Source organism: Stigmatopora nigra, chromosome 22 (genome assembly GCF_051989575.1).
Source record: "Stigmatopora nigra isolate UIUO_SnigA chromosome 22, RoL_Snig_1.1, whole genome shotgun sequence".
Classification (NCBI taxonomy): domain Eukaryota; kingdom Metazoa; phylum Chordata; class Actinopteri; order Syngnathiformes; family Syngnathidae; genus Stigmatopora; species Stigmatopora nigra.
In genome coordinates, this window is record NC_135529.1 from 194,865 (window position 1) to 211,481 (window position 16,617).

The 16,617-nt window shown below is 39.7% G+C and overlaps 1 protein-coding gene across 3 annotated transcripts in view; it reads left to right on the forward strand.

Moving 5' to 3' along the window:
* Positions 1-802: 802 nt before the first annotated feature.
* Positions 803-16,617, forward strand: part of LOC144215344 (receptor-type tyrosine-protein phosphatase zeta-like) — a 51,452-nt gene continuing 35,637 nt past the window's right edge. For all 3 annotated transcript variants that reach the window (XM_077744206.1, XM_077744207.1, XM_077744208.1), the window contains exons 1-2: positions 803-1,224; positions 15,001-15,063. In XM_077744206.1, coding sequence (XP_077600332.1) covers positions 1,164-1,224; positions 15,001-15,063 — 124 coding nt within the window. In that variant the 5' untranslated portion in view covers positions 803-1,163. The remainder of the gene's footprint in view (positions 1,225-15,000; positions 15,064-16,617) is intronic.

Genomic DNA, 16,617 nt, shown 5'->3' on the forward strand with positions numbered 1-16,617 from the left:
ACTCAGTCACTACCACACACACATCTGCTACATTTTCCCTGTTAATATGCGTTCTAATGCGGATGACTTCCAACCGAGTGAACATCGCTTGACTTTCCTTTGATTGACAGGTTGCACTCACATTCTTTGCCAGGTCTAAGGGGTTGCCCAATCATTGTTCAATCAAATTTCTTTCATTCATTTTCTGAACCGCATTATTCTCACTAGGGTTGTGGGGGGTGCTGGAGCCTATCCCAGCTAACTTCGGGCCAGAGGTGGGGGACACCCTGAATTGGTGACCAGCCAATCGCAGGGCACAAAGAGATAAACACCCATTCACACTCACACTCATACCTAGTGGCAATTTAGAGAGTCCAATCAGACTACCATGCATGGTTTTGGAATGTGGGAGGTAACCAAAGTACCTGGAGAAAACCCACGCAGGCCCGGGGAGAACATGCAAACTCCACACAGGTGGACAAACCTGGATTTGAACACAGATCCCCCACTGTGAGCCTCACGCGCTAACCACTCGCCCCACTGGGCCGCCCTGAATTATAATATATCGAGCAGGGGGGCCAACTCCAGTCCTCCAGACCCCCTATCTCAGGAGTGGCCAAGTCTGGTCCTCGAGAGCCCTTATCTGGACTGTTTTCCATATCTCACTCCACCAACAGACCTGAATAGAACAATCTGGGTTGGCATCAAGCTTCTGGACAGCTTGCTGATGAGTTGATCATTAGATTCAGGTGTGGTAGAAGAGGGAGATTTGAAAAACAGACTAGATAGGGGTTCTCGGGGAATGGACTTGGACACCCCTGGTACAGAGAAAAAGATTATAGCAAACAATAATATATTAAAAAATGTCTACGTATAGTTAGTTGTGTGTAAGTATGTGTTCAATGGGGGAGTGGTAGGGTGGGGGCGTTGCACGCAAGCTGGCACGTCCCCGCCTCGCCGCTCATTGACAAAAAAAGAAGAGAATAAGAGAGAAGCCAAAAGGTTGTCTGAGTCCTCGGAGAACGAGAAAAACACTACAACTCGTCGGACTTTCTTGAGGACGCCCCACTAGGAAGCTCGGAGGATCCGAGCGTTATGGATGTGCTGTGAGGAAGGCTTGATCGACGGACGCTCACGCGCTGCACCGCTGTACTCGGAATCCTGTTCGAGTCCGACGGACGGACATGGATGTGAACAGCGTGACGCTGCGAGCCGTATTACACATCTTATTGACGCTCCAGCAAGGTCAGACCCGCACAACATTTTAGGCATTCACAACTAATCAAGTGTGTTTATTCAACTTTATTTAAAGTGTTGGAGAAACAAATGCAACATCCAACACTTGGGCATTATCAAAAAATAGAGATAATTAAAACAAAGAACGACTTTCAAATTCAAACAAAGGAAGAAGGAAAATAATATAGGTACAGTCCTTAAAAATAAGAACATTATTCATAATGTACAACAATGCCAAGGTAGTTTGGATCTAATTTTAGATGCTTTTGCTCCAAAATATGAGTGTTGCTCTAGTGCATGTATATGTGGTGCCATTTACATGTCTAAAAGTAAAAAAAACTATGCTTCTGGTCCTTTCTGACAGTGCCTGTGCTTCAACTTGTTTGCAATTTTGTGGTTCAGCTGCAAACTGAATGTCACATTTCAAATAAAACCACAAGTTTTAAAAGATTGGGGGAGTTTTTAAAATGTTAATTCATAACAGTTTAATTTTCCGGTATAAATCGTACTTAAAGTGGGCTAGTTTGTGAAAGGTAGAGCATTTTGATACACTGGGTTATATATGAAGTTGTTTTAGTATGCTTTTAAAAGTAGTTCTGCAAGTTCTTGTGTATTTCTTGCAGTCTGAAATATGTATATACTTGTACACAACAGATACAGTATATATAGTGTGTGAGTATGTTTTCAAAAGGACATGTGACAGTTGAATTTCAAATGTTAGGTTATGGTAAGCCCTTTTCTGATATGACAAGTCACAGGTCATTTGTCAAAAGGAAAATAAACAAGTACATGATGTCCACAAAGAAAATTGGCAAATAACCTTAGAAATTATTATTCAACTGATTGTTGATGGTTAGACAAAAGCTGTGCTTTAGATTGTTTGGATAGAAAATGAGTTAAAGACCTGAAAACTCCACACAGGAATAATAGAACCCAGGCTTGAACCCTTGATCTCCGGACTGTAATGCAGACATGCTAATCGCTCTATAGTGTGCCCCCGATTAGTATGAGAAAAATAATTGCTTTGTGACATGAAGTGGGCAGCCTGGTGGTTCTCGGTTGCAGCTCTGCACCTTCCTGTTCCCAGCCTGGTGCCCATAGTTGGCTGGGATAGGCCCCAGTACTACCCGGGCCCCTTGTGAGGATCAGCAGTACAGAAAATGAATAGATGAGTGAATATTATTATTTGTCCTTTCTTCTTGTGCCGCACAATTGGCAACCTGATTCCCGGTTTTCTCAAGAAAGTAGTAAATATTTTAGATTTTCCATTTTACATTCATTACATGTCTCATTTCTCATCTCATTTTCTTAACCACTTTATCCTCACTAGGGTTGGTGCTGGAGCCTATCCCAGCTGACATTGGGCTATAGACAGGCACACCCTGAATTGGTGGTCAGCCAATCGCAGGGCACAAGGAGACAAACAACCATCCATGCTCACATTCATAGCTAAGTGCAATTTAGAGTCTCCAATAGGCCTACCTACCATGCATGTTTTTGGAATGTGGGAGGAAGCCGGAGTACCCGGAGGAAACCCACGCAGACCCTGGGAGAACATGCAAACTCCACACAGGTGTACATGACCCGGATTCCAGATGTGCTAAGCCCTCGTGCCGCATTAAATACGTACAATTTGCTTGAAATTTACCAGGCTATTGACAGTGTTGTAGTTGACTGTGCTTATCCACCGCCAGGCGGCGGCAATCTTTGTGCTCATTTCATGAAATTATAAATAATGTTTTAAATGTTTCAATGTTGATCTTGAAGTAATCTTAGATTTGTGTTGTTTTGTGATAGTTTGGCAGTATTTTAGAAACAAAGAAAATGATAATTTGAAAAAAATCTCTCTACTTTTCCCAGCTCTGTTATTGAGCTTCCTAGCGGAACTTGCATGTCTGAATACGCTCATGAATATTCACGTTTTAACGAGCATGTCGTTGTTTACTATGAAGTGGAGTAGAAGCACCCAGGAAGGAGGAACATTGGGTCTGGATCCCTTTCTCCAAAGATTAGCCCAGAACTTGGCAACAAGAGTGTGGAGATGTGAAGACGCTTTTGTTGGAAGGCCAGCAGCCACTTTGGCTCTGGAGATTCAGCCGTCGGGTTTGGATTTGCAGAATCATTGCTTCATTCCTTACTCCCTAATCTCCTTCGGTGCAATTTCTTTTTAAAGGTGATCAAGATAGTTTCACTCAAAAACTTGAAACCTCATTCAGAGTAATTCATTATTCCCCACTCATATTCTTAGTAGTCAGTATACAGTTATACTTTGTGTATGTATATACCAACGTGACAAAAATACAATGGAAATAATGAAGAAAGAAGGAATATATATTTTTTAAATGCATTGGACGATCAATTAATCATTCCCAAATGAAAATAAAGCTGAAATTTCAGTTTTTTAATGGAATTCAAAAATAACAAACAGTTATCAGTGCGACTAATTTAATCAGTAGCACAATATTTTTCTGTTTGAATGTTGTTATGCGCAGTCAGAAATTCGTCTTTTCTAAATCTAAACTGGTGCATAGCTGTAATCCATTGGGAATTTGACTAAATTATCATTTTCTCCCAACATATTTTGGTGGTGTTTGCCAAATTTTGCGCTTCCATTGTAATAGCGATTATACTGTTCTATTTGTGGTGCATTAATTAGATTAGATTAGATTCGAACTTTATTTCCTCTCGTATTTGGTAAATTGGAGGAAATACAACAGTACAGACAGAAAGAACCACATGAAGAGGTTTCTCGCCGCAAACACACAAAAAAACCCAAAATACACTCTGTCCAAGTCTTTGTGTTTTGTGTAATCTGTGTAAAGCATTTCAAAATGAACGATTGGTTGTTCAATGGCATTGCTTGCAAACTGCGACGAAGCATTAGAGGCAAAAATAACGGTCTGCGTCCAGTTTGTGGTCCAACCTAACTTCACGGTGTTGGTCCTGACGAGCCTCCCGCTATCAATGCTGCCATCCTATTGGTTATATCATAATCTGTCCCTTCATTCTTACCCTTTGTGGCTTCAGTGTACAGCCTGTTTTCAGTCCTGTTTTTGTTCCCATTATGTGTCCTATTTATCTAGCTGACCGTTCCAGTATCTTTAGTCCATTCCATCATTTACAGAACCACTGTCTTTCCCATTAACTGTACAACCACTACCCTGCTGTCCCTCTCCCCGTCCATAAAGTTATCGGCCTTAGTCTATTCATCAGGCAGTCCAATTGTCTTTCATACACTCTGCCCCACCGTCTGTCCTGATCGTCCTTACCATCCCATTATGTGTTTATCCCACTGTCCATCCCGCCATCGCCTCAGCAGACCTGAATGATGCTGTCACAGTGGAGATTTGTTTAGTAACAGTAGCAGACTGAGTGTCCTTCAGGGGGGCTCATAGAAAGGGGTGAGTTTCACGGGTGGGGGTGCACCAGTGAGTGTGGGGGTCATTTAAGCATTTAAGCATGACGAACCAGCCATTTGTCCTGTAGACGCCGTCACAAGGAGAAAAAATTCATGTGTTGGCGATCACATGAATTAGGAGGAGGTGGAGGAGCTCATTTTGGTTAGAGACCTTGACACGCATCAAATGTATTCATCTATGTTAACAATTACATCTATTTCTGACTAGCAGCTTCCGTTTAGATAACTTTTCTCTTCTTCACCAGAAAGCAACACTAAAGTAATTATGAAATCTGCTGAACAAATGAGGCAATGAAAAAGTATTTGGATGGCAAAATGATCATTAGTTTATTAATATGCAATCATGAAAGTGAGTGAGGCTGAATGTTCTCTTCTCTTTCCATGTCTTTGTATTTGATGATATTTTGAAATTTTTGCTGACTCTGCCGGTTCAGAAAATGAGATGAGATGAAATTATTTGCTAAATGTTTTCTCATTTCTACTGCGCCCTGCGGCGAGTACTGTAAAAGACAAGTTGAATATACCAAGGCTTAAGCTGAATCAATAGGACTATGAACGGGTTCCCTATACACAAATAATACAATACATTTTTCATTTTGACAACATACATAGAATACACACACTACAGCAGAGCTTACAAATATGAGCTGACTATATCTCAACCAGTCATTCAAATCACTGCAATAAGAAAAGTGCTTATCCTCATAAGGGTCCCGGGGGTGCTGGATCCTATCCCAGCCAATTTTGGGAGCTAGGCAGGGGATACCCTGAATTAGTTCCCAGCTAATCACAGGGCACACAGAAATGAACCATTCTCACTCCCACTCATAGTAAGGACAATTTAGAGAGTGTTGTTGGTGCTACTGGACAAAATTAAGAAGAATTACATTTATCACAGCAATTTCTTTTCCAAGCAAATGTTTGTGAGCACAAACCTTTGAGTCCTTCATCATTTATTCTCTTTTGGTTCTTTTCTTGCAGTTCCTCTTAAACTCTCGTATTCTTTCCTTTCTCTATCAGGATGTCCCACATTTTCCCAACTTGGAAATTCCCCTCCCCACCCCAGTGCTTACCCCCCTTCATGTTTTTAATCCTCATTTGTACCCCCAGTGAGCGATGAGAGCTGTTAAGAGCTTTTTGGTTGGCCAAGCATCTTGTCTTTTGCTGGTGTACTCCTGGCAGCCTGCCACCTTTCTCACCCTCCAAATCCTGAGGAGATACTATAATTAATGTTGGGTTAAGGGTAGGGGGGTAGGCTGAAGGATTCTCAAAAGTTCCGCCACAAAAAAAGAAGCTTTGAAAAAAGTGATTACAGAGGTGTCTTACCAAAAGTCGTTACTGGAATGATGAGCAAATAATTGTTCATGTAGTTCGCCATTTGTCGGACAATAACATATTTTATTAGTATTTGATTCCATGATCTTTAAAATGCATTATCTTATCATTCTGGAAATGTCTCACAATTGTTGTCAGGAACTGGTTTAGTTGAGCAACATTTGATTGTTTAAATGACTTTTCAGTTCTGTCCAGTTTAAAAGGAATTGACATAAAGGCTTTGAGATGATCACTTAAAATCATTGACTTAGTTATCCTTCAACCACTTCAAGGCCTCTTTTAATTTTCTGGAATTCAGCGATTAGAAATAAAATTGTAACCCTAACTGATGTAAAAGAGAAAATATAAGGCCTAAGTTCGTGTCAAACTGAAATAAAAATACATGTGTGTCATATAGTATGCCAGTTCTGGTTTCTTTAAAAACACATTATCGTATTTTCAGGACTGTAAGTCAACTTTTTCCATAGTTTGGCTGTACCCAAGTGTGACCTATATGCCTTTGATATTTTCCCTTTTACCACCAAAAGATCTAGTTCTGTTTTTTAGCGTCTAGTTATAAAAAAACTCCCCTGTTGCCAATTTTGTCTATTTTTCTCATTTTCTATTAATTTAGCATGAAATATTTGTTAATTGTATCTCATATATTTAAAAGACTACCCAGCAAAACTTACTCCATCGCGACTTTAGTTTTCCTTTCCTATGCTTTCTAGTGTGGCCACTGAACAAACTACACTCCTTAATCCAGGCACAAATCTATTTTTAAAGTAGTTTTTAAAATATAATTTTTGAATAGTTAACTTAAACACATCATGATGTGACTTTCTATAGTAAATCACATTTATTCTTTTAAAATGCATTGTCAAGATTACTTTTCTAACTTGTGTTAGACTTGGTTTTCAGGTTTAATTCAGGGTTCCTTGGAAAAGTGTCTCCTCTGCATGGATCACAAGGTTTCAAACCCTTCTATAAGACTTCATTGCTTTTTTTGGGGGTGAGATGTCAATATGTTAACTTTTCTCCCTTGAAAAAGGGCAACATTTAAATTCCAATGGAATTCCACGTTCTCCATGTTAGTTCTGCTCAATTAATGCTATGATAATGGGGCAGCTACCTCGAAATATCTCTCTCCGGGATAAAAATTCTTGAAACGTGTGCGCTCGAACTTAGGGTGAGGTGAGTTGAGGTCGCGTGGGATGCGTAGGGGTGCCTCATTGCCACAGAGAACAAGTAAAACCCCCATTGAGAAGCTGGTGGAGAGTCATTGGCGTTGTCATCCACTTTTCTTCCTCTTGAGTGAGTGGTTGCTCCTCAATACGAGGGGCCTGTGATGCTCTAAAGGCTGAATTGAACGACTCCCGGGGCAAAAAAAAGGGGGTATGAAAAAAGGAAAAGCTGTGCGGCGAGTGGAGGCGCTTGAGGCAGATGCAAGGCCACACAAAAGGTTCGGGACCTGACGCAACATTTTACACTCGAGCCGTCCCTCTGATCCTCTTATGCGGATCGCCTCCTTTTGTAAGCGACCCCCAGAAGGAGCTTAAACTGCTTTGGGTGTGAAAAAAAGGAGCGTAAACCTGTGGTGAGCGTTCAATGATGACGATGTCGGGGTCACAACGTTTTTAAAGCAGAAGGAGGGATAACACCAGCAGTTGAACAAAAATAATTTGGCATGTTAGGAAATCCTAATGTGTCCTCCAACATTGACTGGCGACCATGCCATTGATCTTTCAACTGGCTTACGACCTGTCAACACATTGTTTGTTTATGTCCTGACATTAGCTGGTAACAATTAAGCAGTCTGTTCTTTTTCGAGTATCTTGAGATGATTTCCCCTCAAATATGTCATTAATTTTTCTCCATTTCATGTGTATATCAATAAAAAAAACCTAAAATAAAAAGGATTAAATCCACATTTTGATACTGATAGTAGTATCAAGGCCAGAGTTTGCCTGCAAAAATGGTTTGAGTTATTTAATTCTACTTTGGGACCATTTGGAGTCTTCCACATTTGGGGAAGGTCATTTAATGTCTAGCAAAGCATGCTGGGAAATGAGATGTCAGTGAAAGTGCTTAAACCAAATTGCAGCCATCAAATTTCCAGTGGGTACAAAGTGACACGTACATCTGGCACTAGTCGCTCACACTGATTACTCCCACATGTGGAAAATGTTTAGTATTTTCAGATGGGAAATGATTTGGTGAAGATGAAAATGTGGAGTACTTTCTTAAAAAAATAAAGAAAAACAGGATTATGTGTGTTCCATGGAAAGGAAATTAAATAGGCTTGAAAATAATGAATAAAATAAATCATCATTAATATGAATTTTCTTTTGAGACATGGTCCAATTTGTTTTATATTTGGCAAATAGTAAACCTGGTTATTTGTAACTTTGTCTATATTTTCTAAAGTATCTTTTGTGATGGGCTCCAACACACCCCGCGACCCATGTGAGGATGAGCAGTTCGGAAAATGAATGCATATTGTAAAATGTGGTATTCATGAAATAAAAAAAAGGATTTCTTAAAATACCGTCTAAAACTAATGAACAGTGAATAAGTGTCCATGTGAACCTCGAAATCTAAAATCAAACACATTATAGCACAATCTCAAAAAGATCTACACTCAATTTAAAATCTGGTCCTAATTTACATGAAACTCAGTTTAACCATGCAATTTGTAATTTGAACCTCACTTGCCCTCCTCTCTGTTTTTTTCCCTTTTTTTGCCATGTCCAAAATGTATTTGCTGACAGTTTTTTTTATTTTATTTCTTGGAACAAGCATTTGGCCCTGCACAAACTGGGTTGACTGTATTTCAGAATATGATCACACAAATTATTTTTCATTGCAAGTAAATATTTTCCCCCTCAAGAAAGCCACATGCGGAAAAAAGCGTTTTATACTGCATAATGATATAGAGCTACGACTGACTGGCGACCGGTTTGGGTGGAGCTGGGATAGGCTCCAGCACCTTGAAACTTTGACAAGAACAAGCAGTGTTGAACGTGAATGAATAAGTAATGATATATAGCTTGGGAGATGTTATCTTAGATCATCTTTCAAATTTAAACCTCTATCAGTGGGCTCACTTGGTGAGGGAACAGAAGCGTGTCAAGGTTAGATAAAGGACAAAGTGACAGATCCATAATTTGCTCCGCCACTGTTCATTTGAATTAGGTCGTGCCTTTAAATAGTCGTGATTCCCCAAGGCACCCTAACTTAATGATGGCGTGTTAATGAGAGGCACGGTAGATTCCGCTGCAGCCAGAAACAAGTAACGAAAAAGAATAGCAGTAGTTGAACAATTGAACCGCGAAGTAAAAAATATATAAATAAAATGAATGGAACATTGTAACTAATGCAGTAAAAACAATTATCAGGATTGTTCTCCTCTTTTATTTGTGACAGGGCTGTGATGGACAGTAACTAGTGTTAATTCACACCTATTTTCACAGTTTGATGGTAGCCCAGTGGAGAAGTGGTTTGTACGTTGACTTCATAGTTCTGAGATCAAGGCCTCAATCCCAATGTGTGGAGTGTGCATGTTCTCCCCGGGCACTGCGGTTTCCCCCCGCATCCCAAAAACATGTAGGATAGGCTTATTGAACACCCTACAAGGCCCCTAGATCTTGGCTGGAAATTTTGGCCGGACGTTTGGTCGCCGGACGCTTGGTCGCCGGACGCTTGGTCGCCGGACGCTTGGTCGCCGGACGCTTGGTCGCCGGACGTTTGGTCGCCCGGACCTGCGATTGGTTGGCCACCAATTCAGGGTGTCCTCCACCTGGGATAGCCTCCAGGACCCCCTGCAAACCCTGTGAGGATAAGTGATATGGAAAATTAATGAATGAATGAAAAGTCTTTGAAACCTATTTCTTTTTTGACTGTGTACACCAGATGTTTTCACTGAAGCTTGTCATGTTTTTTTCTCGTTGAAATCCAAACATCTCACTTGTTAACATTGTGAGTGTTCCGGTAAGGGACAGCGGCCATGTCAGCAGGTAGAAATGCTACCCTCATTTGTTTGGGTCTGGTTCACATGGAGCAACCGTTCAACTCCTCAAGTTCTACTTGACAACATAAACACTCAGGTCACACGATAAACTATCCGGATAGCTTGAAATTGAAGCCATCCGCTGTTAAAATGCTAACATACGCACAGTCAAACAAAATTGTGACTCTTCAAGTGTTCTTCAGCTTCAGGTCACACAGAGTTGGCCGAACATTTTCTGGTAAATATTGCAGGATGCAGAATTTCACCATTCACTGGAAATAGTCCGGGTGATGGAAACTTAAAGTAAAAATGAATACATTTTTGGTTTGTTGTTAGTAGCATGATAATTTGAAAGAACATACGAAAATGAGTACATTTTTAAGGATTTCAAAAGAATGGAAAAAAATGCTTGCACTGTCCGTGCCGACTGTCAATCATAAGACCGACACTTGGTTGATGATATTACGGTTTGCATGTAAACATTCGAACACTTTGAATGACTGTATTTGACTTCAACCGGACATGCATACAGTAGCTACTGTACATATGTTCAATGAAGATGACTAACTTCTACAAACTTCACCAAGAGTGTGTTGATCCCTATAGTTTTTTCTTTTCCTGTTGAAAGAAGAAATTCCTGATGAAATCTACCTCAGGGCCTCCTTTTTAGGGTGGCTGCAGTGCTGGTCTTGTTCATGTCCATTTATAGACAAGAGAAGAGGGTGTTTGATCGATGTGTGGCAGCTTTACGGCGGCGCTGGATTTTTACACTCTTGGAGTAGTCTTTTGAATGCCTAGCAGCCACGCGATGAGTCGCTTTGATTTGCCGTCGGAGGTCTCGCTCTGTGTATAAAAGCAGCAGCGGTGAATCATGGGCAAGCGCATGTTTGCATGGTGGACCGGTTTTGGCTCCGGGAGATGTTGCAAACGATCTAGTCAGAATTGTTTACAGGTGAAGTATTGATCTGCTAAAGCAGGAAACTATTATATGCCAGCAGAGTTTGTATGTTAGAATGTACTGATGTGTGTTCATGTCAGACGTGGGAGTAAGTACCAAGGACTCGATGTCAAGTAGCAATTGAGTCCTGAGTTACTGTGACAGAGATTTTTTTTCCAGACTTTTTGGGCTAAAATCTGGGCATTGGATGCTCCACATTTTCCCCAGAATAACCTTTTGAATTCTCGACAAGAAAACAGACAAAAATGTTTTGTTGGTTCTGAAATTCCAATCTTCAAGATACAATTTTACAAATCCTGCACCAGTGTCTTCCTTTTTGGTTAATTGTTTAACCATTGTTTTATTTAGCAAAATGGTAGCTACACAGCAAAAGTAATTTCATGTGATTATTTGTGATTGATGTAAATTTCACATTTATTCAGTTCATTAGGTAAGTTTTAATATTCCTTTAATTCTGGTCAGTTGCTACTTCTTGTTATTCTATAAAACCATCTTTACATGATTCCAAGATGTTATATCAAGTAGTTTTCCAAACAGACTAAAAGAAAAATTTGTATAATCAGTGATGGAAATGATCATTTTTAATTGGTACTTTTGTCGAGCTACATTTTGCCTGCTTCTGTTCCCTTTTGTATAACTGTCAAATTTTTGGCAACAAAGATGATTCATTCCTGCCCTGAGGAAATTACATGACATGATGAAACATGTCAAGCTCCGTGTTAGGTATCTCATGCTAGAGACCGAGTCGCTGACTGAGTATTTTCCTCTCGGTTCTTCCATGTGTCCACATTCAATGATTTGTGGTTTTACATGACATTAGTGCTGCCAATATGGGTGTGGGTTAAGTCGAGTAAATCACTTTCTTTTGACCAGAACCAAGGTTGTTTGGGGGGGATTTGAAGGGGTTTGGTGGGTACACACACTGGTTGGAACAAGAGTGAAAGAGTCCGATGGATTCCACCGAGTCTGGCCCGGTGACCATGACTGTGTGAGTGCAGCCGGCCCGTCGAGGTCCCGTAGCCCCTCATTCTCCTTGCCGTCGCTTGCTGAATAAGAGGATTATCCCACTCCCAGAGCACATCCCCTTAGACACCCCAGCCATCCTAATGTTGTCAGCATGGCGAGGGGTCTTGAAAGCCAAACGACAACATGAATAAAGTCTTGTATCATTATGAGACCATGATACTATAAACAAATGACCTCATTTAAGTATATTTCAAGATACAATAAAAATGTTTGGCCTATTTATCTGCTCTATACTTTTTTTTTTTTGCAAAATGTATAAGTACTCATCGTCCTGATCTATAGTATAAAGAATAATCCAAACTTTTTATTGCCACACCTTTCTGAAGTTTCTCTAAACTTGAACATGAATTGTATTAGATTACTAGTAACGTAAAATGGGAAGTGCCAATACTGGACTCATGAATAACAAGGGGACATATTGCATGTTATTACCGTTTGACAAGTGGTTCATTATTTGAACTTAAAGGTGCCAAGGCACATACTCCAAAAGAAGCAGCACAATCTGCATTGAATTTAGTAAAAAAAATAACATTTAAAACATTAGTAATTAATTTCTTTGTCTTGTTTTTAAATATATAGTTGTGCTTACAATAGTGAAGTATAATACCACTTCATTAAAATGTATGGCATTTTTTTGTAATTTTAAATTATTATCAATCAGGGAAATTGTGCTTTTGAATGTGGAGACCAAACATGGGAGAAGAACAGCTGGAACATTTTGTCCCTCAAAGATGGAGAGGAAGCAGACAGCTTGATAGTACAACTCAAAGTTTCCCCAGGACAGCAACTCACAATCATAATCAAATAAAAGAGTCATAGTGGCCAGTGTTTTGTCAGTGTGGCGCTGGCCTACATTGTTTATCATGGTAATCTAAATAGAGGAGTGCAAACCTGAGAGTTCTCATCTTTTATTGGGCCATTTGCTCATTTAAGAGACCACTTAGTGTTTAATGATTCTAGTAAGGAAATGATAGGTCTCCAATCTGTAACTTCACATTTTCCGGTAAATAAGAAATAATGAGTCATTTGTCATTCTGTGGATTTGTGAACCTTAAAAAAAATTGTTGTGTTTTTTGAACTTGTCTTATTGGCAAAGAAACAACTAAAACAACTATCTGCTTTCTTAGCAGGGTTGAAAAACTGCATTTACATTGTCAAATTGATACACCTCTTTGGTGCGACATTCTTTACAGAACTGGAAATTAAAATTAGCTGTATATTGTGAGGAATGAAAAATGTACTAGAAAAATGACAGTATGTTCACCTATTATACAATAGATGCTGTCACTGTCAGGAAAAATACAACTTCCAAATACTAGCTTTTACATATTCATAAATTTAGTCCCAACAACTTTTGAATAAAACCACGGTAAACAAACATTCGCTAATTTCTCGCCTTGCATTCACATTACACAAGTTGTACTCGCTTGTTGCCATGCAAACAATCGGCGAGTAATGAATGGTTGCATGAATGACGCCAACAAAGCGTGGTGGCTTCCTGTTGCCATTATTGTGTCTTTCATTGCTTTTTTTTGTTGGGTCTTAATCCTTCTCGCTGTATGCTCACCCAATGCATCATGGGAAAGCGCCCAGTGGTGCGTTATGACCTCAACTTGGTTTCATTGGGTGCTTGGTCAGTTTGTTTTGAAAGGAAAATTCTGCCTTTGCATGTTTGATGAATTAAAAGACAGACATTTTGGTTTATTTTATTTATTTTCTGAACCGTTTATCCTTACAAGGGTCAGAACTTTGAGGCAGGCAGGCTAAACCACTTGATCTCTACTTTTTAATTTCATAGCGCAGTATATATCTCATTCCCAGCTCTCTCTGGATTTAATAATAATCCTGTGAAATAATACTATCTTTGACCAAAAGTACTGTACCTGTATCACAGAAACTTCTTCCTGAGCTCAACAATGGCTAGACATTCACAAGGTGTTGTCCAGATAAAAATAACACTCGGGCACATGGAAATTGCACCCAAGGAAGAAATAGTCCACTTGCTGATTTCACTATACTACTAGTATTCCTCCAAAGAGGCATTTAGTTTTTGCATTGGTTTTAAACTATTGCCACACCAAGACCTGTTGCAATATTCCTACAGACTTTACTCAATAAGAACAGTAAGAAAATGTATTGTTCTTTTAAACAATATGATAATCATTTTGAAATATGTTCCTTTAATTAAGAAGCAGATGATTTGAAAAAAACAAACCTTCCAAAAAATTCATAACTCATCAATTAATAGCATCACTCACAGATTTTTTGATACTGGGGCCTTTTTATCGACTAGAGGACAGTTTACAAGAGTGCTTCTCATCGTTCTAAGTGATGGATGGATGGCAAGCTGCCCCTACAACGCCTAGTCACCACTTCCTTTATGAATCCATATGTACAGTAGGTCACTAAGAGGGCAGTATATGTGTGCAGACTGTCAAAGATGTAATCCTGGATTACAGCACTATCATCCCAAAGATGGGCACAGCAGGAGGCATCATCTCATAATTTCCTGCAGACTCAAACTGGGGGCAGCTTAACAGGATTGATTTAAAAATGTTTATGTCCGTGCACCAATGTTGTCTTTGGAGTTCCTTCCCATGAATAGAGTCAAAGAGAACAACCAAGTATTTTTTTTTTTACTATTGTAGGAACATTACACTAATTGACAGGTATGCCTTGCTGGATTGGTGAGGAATGTTACTAAGACTTCTTCTGAAAATGGTTATTTACTTCATCAAGTTATAGGACAGCATTGCAGTATTTTTAGTGTGTACTGTAATCCCCCTCCCAACATGGAGGTTTTATTCTAAATACTACCAATAAGACCAAACAAGCAATTTTGTTCTAGACCAAATAAACACTTTTATTAGTAGTATTTATTATTTGTTAATAGTTTTCAATTTACTATTGTATGCTATTGTTTCTCATTTTTTATGCCGTTATTTTCAAATTTTACACACTTTCTGTCAGTTGTACGAATTTCAATTTAATGTGATTTGATTTAAATGTAATTTCAACATGCTCTCTCTAAAGTTGTGTTTTTTATATTTTGTCTTCCAGTTGGAAGTTACACTTACAGAAATCAGCGCAAGTTCACTGAGGACATCGACTGGTCATATGCCGGTAAGTCAGTCAGTGGAAAAACAATAATACCTCACTTTGACCCAGAAAATGTAGTATTCTTTCAAAAAATATACACCAAATGTACAAATTACCAACAAGCAATCATAGACATTCTTCTTTCGTGAGAAAAAAAAAATTGATTCTACCCTTTTTCATTCTTTACAAATCCATGATAGAACATTTCTTACTTTTGTCAAATTGCAACTTATAGTCCACCTAATCAAGGTTTGAAAAGTATGTTAAAATACCTTAAAGAATTAAAACCTGCCTAGAGATTCGATATCCCCGAGAACATCCGGAGACCTCCGGGATCTCAGTGGATATCCAGCCCTCCAAAAGTACGACGTAGACGACGAAGAGAAAGAAAACAGAAACGGGGTTGCCGGTCAGGCTTAGCGGTTAGGCTAAGACAACAACCTTTCCGAACCCCGCTTCCTAGTATCTTTCTGACAAATGCCCGATCCATTACCCACAAAATGGATGAGTTGGAACTTCGAGTTGCTACCAACAGCTTCGTAAGGTATTGCAACATTATTCTCATCACGGAAACATGGCTACACCAGCATATACCCGACGCTGCGCTATCGCTAGCTAGCCGAACGCTTTTTCGGAACGATCGTTCCAAAGAACTAACAGGAAAAAGCAAAGGCGGTGGACTATGCATGTACATTCACAATGAATGGTGCTGTAACAACAAGATCATTGACACCCACTGTTCTCCGGATTTGGAGCTATTGGCAATACGATGCAGACCATACTACCTGCCGAGGGAGCTAACGGTCGTCATAGTAACGGCTATCTACATACCTCCAAATGCTAACGTCAACACGGCTCTCGACTTACTGCTAACGGCTGTAAATAAACAACAGCTCGACCACCCTGATGGAGTCTTTATTGTCGCTGGTGACTTCAACAAAGCAAGTTTAAAGACTGTCCTACCTAAGTTCATCCAATATGTCAAATGCAATACAAGACAAGACAAAATTCTCGACCATGTCTACTCGAACATCAAACATGCCTATAAAGCTGATCCTCTCCCACATCTAGCTGGTTCAGACCATCTTTGTATATCTCTAACCCCTGCGTACAACACACTCCGAACGCAGACAAAGCCAAAAATAAAGTCAATAAAAACTTGGCCCGAGAACGCTCTTTCTAAACTGCAGGACTGCTTTTCCCGCACCAACTGGGAACTTTTTGAACACAACGACCTCCTGGACTATACAGAAAATGTACTCTCCTACATCAGAAACGGCATTGACAACGTCACTACAAACAAACGGATACGAGTTTTTCCAAATCAAAAACCCTGGATGACCAAAGAGACACAAGCACTTATCAAATGCCGTAACACCGCCTACAGATCGGGGGACAAAAGAAAGTATAGAGCTGCCAGAGCTGAGCTGAAAAGGGGCATAAAGAAGGCCAAGGCAGCATATACTAAGAAAATCGAAGAGCACTTCAAAGAAAACAACCCAAAGAAGATGTGGCAGGGAATACGACATATCACTAACTACAAGAACAATTCCATGTCTGTAAACGCGAATGTCTCAC